General features: G+C 47.9%; 1 protein-coding gene across 1 annotated transcript in view; it reads left to right on the top strand.

Moving 5' to 3' along the window:
- FHAD1 (forkhead associated phosphopeptide binding domain 1) overlaps window positions 1-17,983 on the top strand; it is a 123,803-nt gene that overhangs the window by 68,724 nt on the left and 37,096 nt on the right. The window contains exons 13-18 of the mRNA XM_032393215.1: window positions 220-372; window positions 1,294-1,489; window positions 11,151-11,221; window positions 12,829-12,981; window positions 15,997-16,104; window positions 16,343-16,450. Coding sequence (XP_032249106.1) covers window positions 220-372; window positions 1,294-1,489; window positions 11,151-11,221; window positions 12,829-12,981; window positions 15,997-16,104; window positions 16,343-16,450 — 789 coding nt within the window. The remainder of the gene's footprint in view (window positions 1-219; window positions 373-1,293; window positions 1,490-11,150; window positions 11,222-12,828; window positions 12,982-15,996; window positions 16,105-16,342; window positions 16,451-17,983) is intronic.

The following is a 17,983-nucleotide window of genomic DNA, read 5'->3' as shown; positions in this document are numbered from 1 at the left end:
AACTCATGACAACATTACAGACCTTTGGCTCTTAAAAGCCATCTCAGATCCTGGGAGACATGTCCTGGGGACAAGAGCCGATGTCCTTCTCCAGAGCCATCACCAAGACACGTCAGGGCCTCCCTGCTCAGCTGCGGACCCGGGAGCTTGAATTATGCTCCCAGCTCCCCTCCCAGAGCCACACTTTTCTGTAAATCTCTCTCTCCTTTTTCTCACCAGCTAATAGAGAAGATTACCCAGGTCACCGAGGACAACATCAACTTTCAGCAGAAAAAATGGACGCTGCAGAAGGAGACTCAGCTCAGCAATTCCAAACAGGAGGCAATCACGGAGAATGTCGAGAAGCTGAAGGCATCTTTAGAAAGCTGCCAGGTGGCCTCTCTCGGCTTTTTACAAACGCCCCCTTCGTCTCTTTCTTGTGCTGCTGGTTTGGGAAATTGCCCAGGGTTCGTGGAGCAGGTCGGGCAGAAATGCTCTGCTCTCTTTTGTCCTTTTCTCTTGTCGGAGAAATCTGTTTGGGAGCAGAAAACAAAGAGCCTCAAAAAAATGCCTCCAGGTGAATTTGGTGTGGCCAAGGAAAAGAGGCCTGACACACTTCTGGTATTGATTTGGGGAGACCCCAGACCCCAGCAAAAATAAGTAAATAACTAAATAAGTCCCCTGTTATTTCCAGGGAAACCAAAGAAACATCCCGGCTCTTTATTTGCATTATTATTTTTTTTTTTTTGGCCCAGTAGTGGAAAGGCTATTGTTTGGGGGTCTTTTTTTGTGTGTGTGCCTCTTTTGCTTTTGACTCTGGAGGAGACGGGTCCAGAAGTCTGCCTGAACCCCCGCGGCTCCCACACCGAAATGGAGCCTTCCAGAGCAGGCAGCTGCTTCTGCTTTCTCTGGAAATAAGCAGCTACTATTTGGAGAGCCCATGCAAACGCTGGCTTGTCAGCACTCTGAAATCAGGAAACCCCACTTTCTGACCAGCTGATGCATTGATCTCAACAGGAATTTTGATGAACAGGAGTCGCCAAACTTGGTTCCCATTGCCGCCAGGTATCCTTGGCAATTTGGCTTTGGAACCGCAGATACCTAAAAGTGGGGTCTCTTTGACCATCCAAAGTCCAAATTAGAGTGCAAAAAAAAAAAAAAAAGCTGCCCCCCAAAGGAAGGTAAATACAACGGAGCCATCCCAGTGCGTCCAGCATGTGGGCGTCATCTGCCTCAGAGCAAAGGCGAGGGCACTGCTCAGGTGCCATCTCTGGCCACAGGGTCTGGGCGCCCCATGACCTCGTGTCTTTCCAGGCTTGCATGAAAATGTCCTGCTGTAGCAAGGACCTGAAGAAGGAGGTGGACATGCTTCAGACCCTTCAGGTGAGCCCACCTGTTTCAGGGCTCCAGAAGGTGGTGCTGGACATCCTGCGCCTGTCGCTCTCCTGGCTGGAGGAAACGGAGCATCTCCTCCGGGACGTCGGGATCCAGTTATCCAGCTCGGACACAGGTTAATGGCACTTTTTTTTTTTCTCTCACATAGTCCCATGACTCTAAAATGTCGCGTTGAATCTTATCATGGTGGGACATCTGTTGAGGAAGGCTTCTTAGGTATGTGGCCAAGTATTCCCTTCTGCAGACTTTCTTTGAGAAGTGATTTTTTCCTTGGGGGTAAAAAAAAAAAAAAAGTGAGACCTGATTACTGAAGAAAAATGAGACGTGACACAAGCAAAAGGAAGATTAAATCAAAATTATGCTAAATCCTATCTCTCAGAAGCAACTACCAATATATATATACACATATATAATTTTTAATAGACTTTTTTTTAGAGCAGTTTTAAGTTCACAGCAAAACAGAGAGGAAAGTACAGAGCCTTCCCGTGTACCCCCTGCTGCCCCACATGCCCAGTCCCCCCCTCCCGCCGTTATCAGCATCCCCCACCACAGTGGTACATTTGTTACAGTTGGTAACCTACATTGACACATCATTACACCCAGAGACCATGCTTCGCAATTGGGCTCACTCTCGGCATTGCACATTCTGTGGGTTTGAACAAAGGTATCATGGCATGTATCTACCATTATCATATCACACAGGAGAGTCTCATTGCCCTAAAAATCCTCTGCTCTCTATCTACTCATCCCTCCCCCAACCTCCAGCTCCTGGCAACTACTGATCTTTTTACTGCCTCCATCGTTCTGCCTTTTCCCGAATGTTACGCTGTTGGAATCATACAATCTTTCAGACTGGCTGCTCTCACTTCGTAATATGCATTTATGTTCCCTCCACGTCTTTTCATGACTTGATAGCTCAGTTCTTTTTAGCACTGAATAATTGTCTGGACGGACCACTGAATAATTGTCTGGATAGTTTATTTATCCATCCACCTAGTGAAGGACATCCTGGTTGCTTCCAAGTTTTGGCAATTAGGAGTAAAGCTACCATCACCACCTGCATGCAGGTTTTTGTGTGGGTATAAGTTTTCAACCCCTTTGGATAAATACCAGAGAGTATGATTGCTAGAGCATGTAGTAAGAGTAGGCTTAGTTTCTAAAGAAACCACCAAACTATCTTCCAGAGGGCCTGCACCAGTTTGCATTCCCACCAGCAATGCTCGGGAGTTCCTGTTGCTCCGCATCCTTTGCCAGCATTTGATGTTGTCACTACTGTTATAGTTCAGGTGTAACTTCCACAGCATTTTCCCATGGAAATAGCTGTATGATTCTTACCCTCTCTTGCCTCAGTTTCCTTACGTGTAAAATGAGGATAATAAGGAGTACGTACCCCTTAAGGTTGTTGTGAGGATTAAAATGTATTGGTATATGCAAAGTACTTAGAGTTGTATCTGGTACAGAGTAGGCATTGCCTATACATTTTTTTAATTTTTTTTTATCGTGGACATTTAAGTTATTTCCAGTTTTCCATACTTACAGATAACGCTGAAGTGAACGCTATTGAACATACACCTATTCACCTTACATTTGTCATCTTAGAGGTGGAAGGACATTGAACCACTTCCATTCAACAAGGACTTATTGCATGTCTACTAGACATCAGCACTGTGTGGGGCAGAGATGTAGTGGGGCCAGAAACAGGTGGAATCCTGGCCGAGAGTGTATGGGTGTTAGCTGGAAAATTCCTCTAGCTTTATGTACATTTGAAATTTGCCATATTAAAATATTGAGGGGAAAACAGGCACTATTCCTGCCCTCAAAGACCTTGTGGTCTGGGGAGGGGAGGGTGGGAACAAATTGAAAAATCACTCACACGTAAAACTTTAAAGGTGACAAGTGCTACAAAGAAGACATGCAGAGCTCTGACCTGGTCAGGGAGGGCAGGGCATCTGTAGGATGCATAGGAGTTATGACGCATAGGAGGTATTTGCCAAAGAGGGGAGGGGAGAAGAAGGGAGGGGAGAGAATTCTGGGCAAAAAGAGTTGCATGGTGGTGGGAGGGGAGCATGAAGAACACAAGGGACTGAAAGAAATGGGGATCAGAGGTGGGACAGGGCTGGCAGGGAAGGTCAGCAGGGGCTGTGCCGTGTGGGCTTGCAGGGCCCTTCTAAGAAACTCTGCTTTAACCTAAGGACAGTGAGCCAATGAAAGATTTTAAGTAGGGAACTGATGGAACAGGTTTGCTTTTGGAGATAATCCTCTTGGCTGTGAGTGGAAAATGTCCTGGAAAATGGCCACCACAGAGCACCAGAGAACCAGTTAGGAGGCTGTCACAAGAGATGATGGTAGCTCCAGGGCAGGGGTGGGACAGAGAAAGAGAGAAGTTTCTCAGGCATTTAAGAGGTAAATCAACAGGCCTCGGTAGTGGAATTGGATGTAGTTAGAAGGGAAGTGACAGAGAGAAAGGGGTCTACAGACCTCCAGGTTTCTGGCTTGTGTAAAAGGACAATGCTTCCTTCACTAAAATCCAGAATAAGGAACACTGCATGAAGACCAGGTTTGAAGGAAGTGCCTGTGAGATATTCAAGATGAGGTGCCAAGGATGCAGCTGTCACCCTGTATGTCTAGTCTGGAAATGGACATTAGTGTGGTGTATCTCCAGAACCCAGAAAAGCATGTGCCACATAGTGGGTCCTTAATAAATAACTATGGGAGGGACGGATGGGTGGATGGATGGGTGGATGGATGGTGGGTGGGTAGATGGATGGACGGATGAGTGGATGGGTGGATGGTGGGTGGATGGATGGATGGATAGATGGGGGAATGTATGGATAGATGGGGGGATGGGTGGGTAGATGGTGGGTGGATAGATGGATGGGGGGATGGAAGGGTGGGTGGATGGATGGATGGATGGAAGGATGATTAAAGCCATAGGTGTGAATGCTCTCACTTAGGAAGAAAGTATATGAGGGAGAGAGCCCAGGGCTACACCTTGAGGAACTCTGACATTTTGGAGATTGTTGCTACACCTTGCCAAGTCACCCTTCATAGAATGACTTTGACATTCTTATAGCAATAAATGAGAATAGAGGAGTGATTTTCAACTCTGATTATTCAACATCCCTAGCCATGATTTCTCCAAAGTAGTCCTGAAGGTGGTGTAAAGTTCTTTTAAAAAGAAGGCAAAAGCAAAAACAAAAGCAAGTTTAACTTCTGTAACTGCCTGCCCATCATATACAGCACAAAGAGGAGAGCTGGTCTTCTCCGGACCACCCAGTGGCTCCCCAATCCCAGTGTTACTGTGGTAATGTTGGCAATCTTGAGCAAACATGAAATCAGGTAACACATGGATCACAGTGCTAGTTGTTCTTCAAGATTAGAACTAAAACAAAGACCGTCATCTCTATCCTAGCAATAGTGGGGCCAAGCCATGTGTGTACCATCCCCTCCCCATGTCCAAGACCATTTTAGTCATTGTAGCTTATGTCCATAAATCTAGTCATACATGTTTTCATAAAGAAATGTGGATTATAGAGTTAAGTTTCAGGCCAGCAATTCCAGAAAGACTGACAAAGAGTCATTTCAGGCAACATTTCTCAGACCTGCCATCTCAGGCGCAGAGTCCCTCCTATACTAATATGCACTATGGATCTAGAAAAATGGGATAAAGAATGCAGTGTTCCCAAAACATATTTCTCCTTTTTTGCTGTCCTCACCTGCATCTAATATCTTTTGGAATAATGCTCTGTGGAACACCTGTGGGGGAAACACAGACTATATTCTGTAATTACAACTACTTGGTTCAGAGAAGTCAAAGAGGAAGCATGGAGGGTAGTAACAGAAAGGTCAGTGAGTAGGGCCCATCCCTCATTCATTCGGCAGGAGAAGTTGATGGCAAAGGTATTTTTCTCTTCCAGTAAAAGCAGTATTATGGCAAGGTCCCAAAAGACTAAAAGAAAGGGATGAGCTAGAGAATTCCCTGTATTCTCTGTGGTAAGTACTACTGTATACCTCATTCCTAACACAGAACCATCTACACACAGATGGCAGCCGCCATGGTAGTGATAGGATGGAGAAAATGGTGAGGATGATGATGATGGTGGTGATGATGATGACAGTGGTGAGGATGATGGTGATGATAATGGTAAGGATGGTGGTGATGATGATGATGATGGTCGTGATGATGATGATGATGGTGAGGATAATGATGATGGTGGGGAGGATGACGATGATGGTTGGAAGGATGATGATGATGATGGTGGGGAGGATGGTGATGGTGATGGCGACAATGATGGTGGGGAGGATGGTGGTGCTAAGGATGATGATGGTGGTAGTAGAGGATAATGGTGATAAGTATGACAATCATGGTAGTGATCAAATGGCGATGGTGGTAATGTTGAGGAGGAGGATGATGGTGATGATGATGATGGTGGTGGTCATCATTCACTACTGAGCACTTCTATTCTAGATGCTATTCCAAGCATTTCCATACATTATCTCAGTTCATCCTCACAACAACTCTGTGAGGCAGGTACTGTTATCCTCATTTTAGAAATGAAGAAAATGTCTCAAAAACCACTTTTGTGAGTATTCCAGCATGATAAGGAGATTGAAGGTACTTCACATAACTGAGGCCAGTCATTCACCGCCATCCACAAACACTCCTAAAGGCCTCTGTGTCCCCAGTTCCCGAGAGAAGGGTGGGAACCATGGTTTATTTAAGCTCCTCCTGGGAGCTTATCACTGTGTTAGACGTTTTATAGGCGTTGTATACTTTTATCCTCCCATATCCCAATAAGCGAGGTACTATTATTGTCTTTATTTTTCAGGTAAGGAAACTGAGTCTCAGTGCATTAAGAAACTTGCTCAAGGTCACACAGCTGGTACCTGGTAAAGTCAGGAGTCAAACAAGTCGTTGTGATCCTAATACCTGTGTTTTTTTTCCTGTGACCCCACACTCTCTCTGAAGATCCAGGGAGGTACCAGGTACATGCCCAATTCCTAGAGGACAGATTCTGTCATCAACTTGGGCAAAGAAAGAGCTAAGAGTGCTCACTCCCCAAGGTGAGCTGCCTCTCTGATGAGCCTCTCTGAAGGCTCATTTGCATTCCCCAGCAGAATTGTTCTGAGCATGGGCTTTGGAGACCAGCTGCCAAAGTTTGAATCTCAACTGTGCACTTATTAGTTGTGTGAGCAGGTTGCTTGACTTCCGTGCGCCCCTGTTTTCCTGTTCATAAAATGGGGCTAAGATCCCATAGGGATGTTGTAAGGATTAAACACTGAGATGCATGCACCAATCATAGAGCCTGGGCCACAGTAGGCTTAATAAACAGAAGCTGCCATGATCGCCAACCTGAAATATTTGTTGACCTAATTTGACCTAAACATGGATCAGATAGGTATATGTATAGGCCGTACAGCTTGATTTATTCACACTGAGGTAACTTGACGTGCAACCTCCCATCTCCACTTGGCAGCAAACGGGATTTTCTTAGCCATGAGCAGTCAGTTGGGTTGCACCCAAAAGAGCCCTTCCCAGGTCTCCTTCCTAGAGTCATGACAATGGGCCGAGTGTCCCAACAGCCAAGTGGTAGATCTGGGATTCAGTTCAGATCCCTCTGATCGCCAAGCCCCTACTCTTAACTACCATACCACCTGCCTTTTCCAATACTGTCCTAAGAGGTAAAGCACACCTAACAGCTAGGTTTGTAAATCCTGAAATAAATCCCCCAGGGGAATGCAGGTCGAGTAATGTAAAGGGGAACTATTTGAAGTATTGTTGGCTAGCATCCTAAGGGACCCAGAAGGTTCGTGTTGCCACTAAAGACCTGACTGGTGGAGGATTTGCTGTGTGGTCCAGCTGGGAAGATGTAAAATGTCTAAAGAGGGACCTTGAAAGTTAGTCCCCACTCCTCCTGCCTGGTTTCTCGGCTTCTTTTGATAAAGGAAAGGACGGACTGCATTTTTTCTTGCAAGGTCAGTTGTTTGTCTCTCTTTCTGCAAGACTTTGTTACAAATAAAAGGCTTCCCAGCATGCATAGAAAAATCACTCTTTCTCAGATATCCAAAATACGCAGCATTTTTAAATGAGAAAAGGAGGTTGTAATACAATATGCATAGTGTGCTCCCATTTCTAAGTATCAGTATCCAACCAAAAGAAAACTCTGAAGAAAAAGACATGCAAGTGTTGGGAGCATTATCCAGCATGGTGGGATTACACAGGACCTTTGCTTTCACTTGGTCGTTCATCAACTATTTGTTGCAGACCTACTGTGTGCCGGCCCGGGAAGCTAGAGCAGTGAACACTTTCCACGTCATGGATGTCTATAATGTTTGGATTTGTATAAGAGACACATAACTTTTGTAACCAGAAATATAATGAAGAATTGCTTCTCAAGAAGAGAGAAATCCTATTATGATTACAGCTCATCATCGAACCCAGACACGTGATCGCACTCTCCCTCTTCCCCTTCAACATTCTTGAGTCCTTCCTCTCCCTAATCCTCTCTGAATCCTACTCATGCTTTGCTCCTTCCCCTTGGGTTCCTGGGTCGCAGATTGAATCCCAAGTTAGCCACCCCAAATCCATGTGCTCCTAAAGTTCATGCCAACATCACCCAGGCCACCTCCCCCGATGCCTGCCATCTTGATATCCTCACAGAGCACCTCTCCTGATGCACCCTTCATATTTGCCACCCAGTCACTTGAAAGAGAGTGACAGACTGAGGTCTGGATTCTGATCCTACCACTTAACCAGCTCTGTACCTCAACCTTGCTGAGTTTCTGTTGCCTCACCTACAAATGCAAACACATTTCCTTGCTGGGTTGTTTATAACGATGAGAAAGTATCACGTGTAAAACTCCTGGCATGGTGCCTGGCACACGGCAGGTTCTTAATACTCGATAGCTATTATTATAATATTACTGCTCTACTCTTGCATGCTGGAAATTCTCTGAAAGTTGCACTGCCAGGGATCAAGGCTCCAGGCATGAACATATTCAGCTCTCTTCCTTTCTCTCTCTCTCTCTCTCTCTCTCGACTGTCTTTTCTCCCTTCCCTCCAAATTCCCACTGTATTCTCACTGCTTTCTCCAGATGCAGCCCTTCCCTCCCTCCCCTCCCCGTGTCTCCCCTTCGCTGTCCCTTCCCAGGGAGCCTGTGCACAAGGTCTGGAATTATGACTTCCTTCTCTGGCACCTACAGCCTTTCTCTCCCCCTTATTCCTCCTCTTGCCATCAAACACGCCTCTCAAGAGGGCAATCCTTCCCTGGAACCTGCTGCATCTCTAGCTCTTTTTCTACTACTGACTCTCCTGTCCCACCTATGATCTTGAGGAAGTGTGTTACGCCCTCTGTCTTCATTGCAAATGTCCTGCTCTGTCTTTGCCTCCTTGCTTTGCCCCTGCATGTAACTGACACGGAGCCCTCTTGCACTGACAGGCCCACCATCTTTCTCCAGCCTGTGTTCTCGCTGGTGCACCCAAAGCTCTTGGATCTCTTCCTGGAAACACTCTCACCCCTTGGCTCTCCTGGGACTGGCATACCCTGCCCATCTCTTGACCTTCTCCATTTGTTTTCAGCAGCCCCTTTCACCTATTCCTGCCCCTACCCGAGTGTCTCCTCCAATGCAGTCGGTGGTCCTCCCCTCTCTCTTGTCTCCTTTCTCACGAAGAAAGTCTCCATCCAGGTGCTTCAACAACCCCTCCCATGGCAGCAGTGGCCAAGGGGACACCTCCACATCCATGCTGCCAGGAATGGCAGCAGGTGGGACCCCTGGCCGGGGCCACATCCACCAGGAAGAAGGCTGCACCTTCCCAATCTCACAAAGACCATGGGTGGGCCGGGCTATTCCTGCTCTCTGCCGACCACCCTCCTGACAGTCCTTCCAGTACCTCAAATTCCACTTGTCGGAAAACGAGCTTGGCGGCTCCTCCCTTCTCCCCAGCCCCCACACCCCCCAACCTGTCTCTTCTGTCTGACAGTGGGGCCACCATCCAACCCCTAGAAAGAGCTTTCTCTCTCTCCTTTTTATCCCCATTTCTTCCACCCTCTTTTAGAACTTCAGCACTGAAGACTGGACGTCCGTGGGCTCTCAGCCTCTAACTCGCAGGAAGGGATCTGGCCACTGGGAGACACCCAGCAATGTCTGGAGACATTTTGGTTGTCACAGCTGGGGCAGAAGGTGCTCCTGGCATCCTACAGTGTACAGGACGCCCCCCCCAACAAAGAATTGCCTAGCCCCACCTATCAGTAGAGCTTCAGTTAGGATACCCTGCTAGTCCCTTCGCCTCTAATCCATCCCAGCTATTTTTCTGAAAAATTGTTTTAAAAAGCAAAACAACAAAACACAGGGCAGTTCATTGCTCCATCGGCAACTGAAGTCACAGTGACTCAGACACCGGCGTCATGCTGACTTGAGCCCAAGGCCCGGTTGGGCCATTTGCCAGCCTTGTGGCGCTTGGCTGTCACAGGTCCCAGAGCCCAGCTGCCTCACCTGTCACACAGGGGGATGATCAGGTGATACAGTGGGGTGATGCACTGACCGCCTGGCAGAGAGCCGGGCACACAGCACATGCTCGGCACACTTCAGAGATGTTTAAATCGGGTCTGCACTTTGTAGGTTACTGTTGTAACCCCGCCACAACTTGACCCAACCTTCCGCGCCCTGCCTCGCACCATCCGTGCGGCCCAGTTAAGCGCAGCATCCTCACGGGATACGCGCTGCCTTTCCCTAGCTCCCCACCCGCCTCCCCCCACCCCCCGCCCCCGTGTTAATTTCCTGCGCCTGCTCTCACAAGTGCCACAAATGCAGTGTCTTATTCACGTACAGTCCTGGAAGCCAAAAGCCTGAAATCAGTGAGGGTGTGTCAGCGAGGCTGGGTCCTTCTGAAGGCTCCAGGCAAGGATCCACTTCTTTGCCTTTCCAGTCTCTAGAGCTTTATTCCTCGCATTCCTTGGCTTGTGGTCCCTTCCTCCATCCTCAGAGCCAGCAGCGCAGCATCTTCCAGGCTCTGTTTCTCTCACATCACCTGTCCTCTGTCTGTCTGGAGTCAGATCCTCCCATGGGATGATACTGGGTCCACCCAATAATCCAGGCTAACCCCCCACATCTCAAGGTCCTTAACCTGATGACATCTGCAAAGTTCCCTCTGCCCCGTAAGGTAACATTCACAGGCTCCAGAGACTAGGACGTGGGTATCTTTGGCAGCCACCATGTAGCCTGGCACGTACATCTTCCATTCAGAAACGCCCTCCCCTCCAACTCTGAATTCTGCCTACCCAGCAGTGCCCATGCCCAGTAGCTCCTTGGCCAAGTAGCCTCCTATGATCCCTCCAGGCTAATGACCTCTCCTCCTCCGAGACTCTCACACTCCCGCACTCCATCAGCAGTCACTTACATGTTATGTGGAGCCACTGCCTATTTCCCATCAGACAGTTAGACCCTGTGCCTCAGACTGAACCTTGAGAAATAGCTCCATAGCATCCCCTGCGCCCCCCCCCCAACACTCAGCTCATGGCTTTGCACACAGGGGACATTTAGGCAACAGGTGCTCTGTTGATGGGTTTCATTTTCCACCTTCAAAAAGAAACTGGATTTGAGCCCATTTAAGGCTGACCAACCATTTTAAAAACACACATTGGATGGCAACTCATGTCTTCTTGATGGGGGGGCCATGTCACCCGCATCCACCTGCGAGCAAGCTCTGTTACAACATTATTTGGGAAGCAAAGGAGGTGAATCGAATTGATACTTACCTTCTTGCTTCTCTTTTCAAGGATTGTCTTTGTACCTGGAATATCTTCTGGTATATTATAAAAAAATTACAAGCCAAACCCAGGAACTTCAGGTAATATTTTAACTTTGAAAGTTCATTTCAGCTCCTCCTTGGCGTTTATATAGCACTGTGCATTTTAACCCTGTTTTTTCTCTGTTAACTAGTCAGTCCACATTCTCCAAGATGTGATATGATATCTCCACTTGACACAAAAAGATTCAAACAGGGTGGCTAAAATCTCCCAGGAGGGCAAGGGCAAAGACAGGATGCTTGTTGTCTTCTGTCAAAATTATCAGAAAGATTTAAATGCCATCAGATCTTGAGAATTATGCTTATTAAATACACAGCTACCCACAATATGGGGAGCAGGATTACCAGAAGTTACGTAATGTCCACATTTTAGAGGCAAATGATCCTTAGGGATTGTACCACTCTGGTAGCTACTGCCATAACAAGGCTTTGTAATAAACACCTACAAAACTTTAGTGGCATTCCACAATTACTGTTCACTGCTCACATGTCTGGGGTCAGCCACTAGGTGGGTACACCTGTCCTGGACAGGCTTGCCCAAGTGTCTGGCTGTTGGCTGGCCTTGATTGGTCTAGGCCGGCCTCAGCTGGAGGAGCTATGCTCCGCTCCACCTGTCTCTCATCCTCCAACAGGCTAGCCTGGCCATGTTCCCGTGGCGATGAGGAGGTACCGGAGAAAAAGCAGCCCGGTCATGGAAAGCTTTTCAATTCTCTGCTGTGTTAACATCCCATTAGCCAAAGTAGGTCACATGGCTGAGTTCAGTGTCAAAGCAGCATATGGGTGGTCCCTGCAAGGTACATGGCCAAAGACATGGTGGAAAGAGGGTGAAGTATTGGGACCACCATCATGATCAACCCCACAGACCATCTAGTCCAGCGGTCGACAGACTTTTCCTAAAGCAAAGGGCCAGATGGTCAATATTTTAGGCTTGCAGGCTATATAGCGTTTATCACACCTACTCAACTGCTGCTGTAGAGTAAAAGCAGCCAAGGACAATATGCAAATGAATGAGCATGATGGGCGTGGCTTTGTTCCAATAAAACTTTATTTATAAAGATTGGCAGTGAGCCAGATTTGGCCTGTAGACAGCACTTTGTCAACCCCTGATCTAGTCCATTCTTCTTATTTTACAGATATGAATATTGAGCCTCAGAGGCAGGTGATTATTTCAATGTCACACAGCTAGTTGATGGAAGAATCAAGACAAAACCTCAGGCCTTCTGACCCTAGCTCACTGCTTTTTCTCTTCCACTCAGCAAATAATAACTAATAATTCTAGCTGCCATTAACTGAGCACCTACTCTGTGCTAAGCACTGTGCTAAAAGCTTTCCATCACGCTCTCACTCAGTCCTTACTTGAAGAGGCAGATACCATTATTATCCTTATTTTCTAAATGAAGAAGCATCTAGAAAGAAGTAGAGCTGAGATTCTATCTAGATCGAGAGTCTGAGTTCTTATCTGCTCTACTCTACTGCTTCACTACCAGAAACTAGGCTAAGCATAGTTTTTCTGTGTTTTTAAGAAAGTTTTGTGTAAACCTTTGTACCCCCAAAGGTAAAGAACTTGTAAAAGAAAAATGTTGACATGACTCCTTTAATTAGTCCTGTTTCCCCCTCATCAGCTTCAGTTTCCTTTCCTCTCGTTTCAGATCAAGATCCACAGTTCTCAGGAAACTCAGCAGTCTTTCATGCAAGAGAAGCTGCGGGAGCATCTGGCAGAGAAGGAGAAGCTGAATGAGGACAGGCTGCAGCAAGAGGAGAAGCTAAAAGCCAGAATCAAACGGCTGATGGAAGAGAAGGCGGTAAGGTGGTCCCCGTCGTTTTCTTTACTCCTGGAAACTGATAGAATGGCCTTTTCTGAGGGCATGTACTTGGGAGGAGAAATCTCAGCAACTCCTTGTTTGATGCTATGGAAGTAAATTAATTAAATAGGTGAGTAATTTTGGAGGAATTAACATGAAGCTTGAATTCTAAAACTCAATTTGAAACAGTAAAGTTATTGAAATTCCTGGAAATGGTACCTTATTAGCTCAGATACCACAGTCGATTTACCAAGTTCGAGTCATTGCTGCCGGTCCTGGTTTGTAACCGACCGTCTCTTAAGTACGTGCAAGACCAACTTCACATTATTTTCGTCTTCTGCTCTCTCTTGATACATATCATAGGAAACAAATAGCCAAGATTGCTACTTACTTTTCTAAAAACCAAGCCAGTTACAAGATACTTTGCAGCAGCACCTCTCAAACTTAGAGGTGCCCAGGAAGCACCTGGGGAGGCTGTTAAAATGCAGATTCTGACTCGGGAAGGTCTGGGGGCAGAAACTGGCATTCTGCATTTCCAACCAGCTCCCAGCTGGGGCTGAGAGCACAGGTCTGCAGACCACATTTTCAGCAGCAAATCTTGGAGGAAGGTTTTCCCAAAGTTACCTGATAAGCACCACCTGGACACTTGTTAAAAATACAGATTCTCAGGCCCCAGCCCAGACCCACTACATCAGAATCTCTGGAGAAGGCCAGGAAACAGCATTTAATGAACCGGTTCTCATCTTTGTCCAAGAGTTGGCCCTTTTTGATATTCAGGGACTGCCATGAATTTTTAACTACTTCACTGCCACCACCCTAGATCCATGGTTCATGACTTTGGCTGCCCTTTTGTCACTTAGGAGATTAAAAGGTCCTAATAATGCCTGGCCCCTCTTCTCCCACCCCCAACCCCAGGTTCAGCTCTAATTGCGGTGAGGGTGTGGCTGGGACTGTAAGTGCTCCTGGGTGGTTCCCAATATGCAGCCATGGTTGAGAACCACGGCACGCTGTCCCGGCTCCCACCCACCTGGAGACCACAGCCCCAGATCTGCTGGACCCCCCTGCTCCCCTGAGGAGGGCTGCACCTGACACCCTCTCCACCTTTCCTCAGTCGCAGCTGCGTGACTTCTGGCTTGGACCCCCCCTCCCTGTCACACGCACCAGCTCTGCAGACCTCTCTGCCTCGTTCAGCCTCTGATTCATGCCCAGTTATCTCAAGAAATCTCTCTCCTCCTTCTACCTCTTCTTCTGTTTGCCCCTTTCTGCTTTTTATGAAGGAAAAGACTAAAAAGGGAACACTAAAAATTGCATGTGGTCCCCTGAAGGCAGTATTAACAATAGCCTTAAATCAAGGGGAGCCCGTTTTGAAGGTCAGTTCGACTTGGGAAAAGCCAGTGTCATTCAAGAGAGGAAAACAAAACCAGAAAGAGCTGGAAATCTTCAAAGTCCTCACAAAGCTCTCCACCTGCTTCCTTGCTCCTCCCTGATTACCCTCTCCCTTTCCAAATGTCTTATTTGACTTTTAATTTGGGGTTGACTTTTTCCACTGCGGGTGTGCAGTATTTCGGCCCCACTGGGCTCAATGCCAACTTGGGCACCAGCCTGGGCCTCCCAGATGCCCATTTATAACCTCGATCCTGATGCAGACAAGATCCTGAAGCCAGCCTTGCAAATCCCCTTTAAACAGAATGAACCTCAGTGCACACCACCGCACGAGGAGGGGAAAGCACTATCAGGTACCCACCCAGACGGTACCCTGCTCATGGTCATTATTATCCCATTGAGGGTCATCACTCACCAGACACTTGGTAGATCAACTTGACCCGAGGGACTCAGCTGAAAGTACTGTCCGAGACTTAACAACACAGGTCCCAATTTTATTTTTATTTTTTTAAAGATTTTATTTATTTGAGAGATAGAGCACAAACTGGGGGAGGGGCACAGGGAGAGAGAGAGAAGCAGACTCCCCGCTGAGCATTGAGCCTGACTCGGGGCTTGATCCCAGGACCCTGAGATCATGACCTGTGCCGAAGGCAGATGCTTAACTGACTGAGCCACCCAGGAGCCCTGCGGGGGTCCCAATTTTAAATGAACCTTCCTTGCACCATAAGACACCATCACCCCCACCCTTTCTAAAAATACATGTGTCAAAATTCATTAATTAAACTCCTTCTCATGAATCCTGACTCATTTGAGGACTGTTTGAAAAGTAAGAAATTCTAGGTTGCTTTATCAAGCTAATCCTTTTTTGTTATGAAATGTTAACAACGTGCACTTAACTTGTGCACACACTCATGATTTAGATCAGGGTCAGCAGACTTTTTCCATAAAGAGCCAGATAGTATTTATTTTCAGTTTCGTGGGCCACGCTGCTCTGTCATGACTGCTCAGCTCTGCTATTTGGTGCAAAAGCAGTCATAGGCAATCTACAAACAGTGAGCAAGGAAGTGTTCCAATAAAACTTGAGTTACAAAATGCAGACAGCAGGCCAGATTTGGCTGGTAGGCTATGGTTAGCCAAACCCTGGCTTAGAAAACAGGCTCTCGAGTCAAATGGACCAGGATTCGAATCCCTGCTCATGTGATTTGCTAGCAAATTTGATAGATTCCTTAGTCCCTCTAAGTCTGTTTCCTCCTCTGCAAAATAGAGATCACAGAAGAAATGACTGACCCTTATTAATGAACGGTGATCACGTGCCAAGTGGTCTGTGTTCAGCCTCTCATCTGCCCCTCACATTCACCCAATGCAGGAAGCACTATTATTGTCCCCATTGTACAGATAGGGAGACTGAAGCTTCTATCGCTTCTCACCTTCCTAGGGTCATGCACCTGGAAAGGCCCAACCTGGGGCTCTGATCTGGGCCTGCCCGCTCTGGATCCCTTGCTCCTCGCTCCCCACAGTCTCCCCCATGGGGTTGTTGTAGGAGTAAAGAGCTAGCCCGTGCAGTGCCTGGCACAGAGTCCAGATTCCTGCCATGGTAACTATGTCTATTAAACAGCAGTCATTGACTTTCAGGCTTTGGAGGAAAGCATTACTCAAGAGAAAAACAGAGCAAAAGAAGCTTTAGAAGAAGAACAGAAGAGAATCCAAGAGCTGGAGAATCGTTTAGCCTGCCAGAAGAAGGTATGCTGCTGGGGGAGACAGAGTCGGCCTGAGCCCAAATCAAGGTCACGCACCCAGGGAGGACCAACCTGGGGCTCTGAACTGAGCCTGCCCACTCCGGATCCCTTGCTCCTGGCTGCCCAGTCTCCCCCGTGGGGTTGTGGTGAGCAGCGAAGGGCTTCCGGTGTAGTTCCTGGCACAGAGTCCAGGTTCCTGCCATGGTAACTATGTCTATTAAACAGTGGCCATTGGATTGCAGGTCTGGGAGGAAAGCATTACCCAAGAGAAAAACAGAGTGAAGGAAGCATTAGAAGAAGAACAGACCAGAGTCCAAGAGCTGGAGAATCGCTTAACCCGCCAGAAGGAGGTATGCAGCTGGGGGAGACAGTCGGCTCGAGCCCAAGTCCGGCTTGCGGGCCATGTGGAAGTGAGTTCTGAACCACGGATGATGGGGGTAGAGCGTGGCAGAGCTTTCCTACCGTGATCTGTCCTTGGGAGGGTTCGGCTACTCTGGGAAGCAGTGGGGCTCAAGGAGAGAGCCCTGGAGTCGTAACTTTGACAGCCAGTTGGAAAAATTGTAAACATGCAGACATAGAACTTGAGAGACAAGTCGGCGCTGGTGACACAGCGTCTTCTGCATGGAGACTGTGTCCCAAAGCATAGACGGGAAGGAGGTACAGGGTCCTGGGACTTCAGGGCTGTGTCAGTCCTCCCAACAACATCCTAAAATCATCCAGCCTTCAGCTCCACCATCAAGGAATTTTGTACAGGCCAGGGCAGTCCAACCCAGTGGTGATGCCTTGGGCTGGCAGAAAGTTCTTCTTTTAGGTTGAGCACAAGCAAACTCTTTCTCCCAGAAGAGCATCAATCCCCCACTGGCCTCCCAGGCCCCTGCAAGGCCTGTCCACCTCCTCATCCACATAATAACCTTTTAGAGGCTTGAAAATGAGACATCTGCTCCTTTCCAGACCCGAATATGCCCTTGTTTCTCCTGGAGCCTGGCCTTGGTCCCCTCCTCTGGCCTGCTCTGTTCTCCAGAAGGCACAGATTAGCAGCTCAGTGGCTGAAAAGGGCCTGGGGACATGTTACGTTTGGCCCCTGAGTATTTTATTTTGAATTCATAACATTTACTTAAAAATCCAGATTTCCATCCTCTCCTGAAAAGTCAGAAAATCTGGCCCCATTTCCACTTGGCAGAAGTGGATGGGAGCTCAACCAAGCAGCAGGGATTTCCCACCGTCCCCACCATTCCCTGTTGCGTTCAATGCAGCCCACTTCCTTGCTGGCACCTGTCTGGCCCCTGTAGACATCTGAGTTTGCAACCCCTGCTCTGTTTTCTTCCCAAAGTGCGGCGGCCAGAATCGGCCCTGGTTCTCCAGCCATGGTGGCCCAGGGCAGGACTCTGCTCCCCTGTTGAAGATTTTGCACTTGTACTGACGCTCCCAAACCAACTTTGGGGAGTGCTCTATGACATCGTCGGCTCAAGCTTGCCTTGTGGTCACCCTTGGACCTCGGAGTCTTTTTCACATACTGTTATCATGAGCTCTTGCACCCCGAGGCAGCACAGAGGGGTGAAGAGTGCAGGCCTTGCAGCCACGTGAGAAGCAGGTGCAAATCCTGGCTGGACGACCTACGGGCCTCGGCAGCTCGCTCAGGACCCTCCTCCTCTTGGGGTGGCTGCAAGGGTCAGCGGTCATACACAGTGAAGCATTTGACCCAGAATTGCTGCTCGGTCAGTGTAGCTGTTAGAATTATCACAAGCCCTTCTCTCCCTATCAGCCCCCTCCCCATCCTCACTGCCCAGAGGGAAGTCCTCGCCCACCCACCGCTGCCAGAAAGACAAGGAGGCGGGCCGGGCAGAGCCCGTGCGGTCCCACCTGATCCAAGGAGGGAAGATGTT

This window comes from Phoca vitulina, unplaced genomic scaffold (genome assembly GCF_004348235.1).
Source record: "Phoca vitulina isolate PV1807 unplaced genomic scaffold, GSC_HSeal_1.0 scaffold2, whole genome shotgun sequence".
Taxonomy (NCBI): domain Eukaryota; kingdom Metazoa; phylum Chordata; class Mammalia; order Carnivora; family Phocidae; genus Phoca; species Phoca vitulina.
Note: the sequence above shows the minus strand (reverse complement) of the source record. Positions and strands in the feature narration are given on the sequence as shown.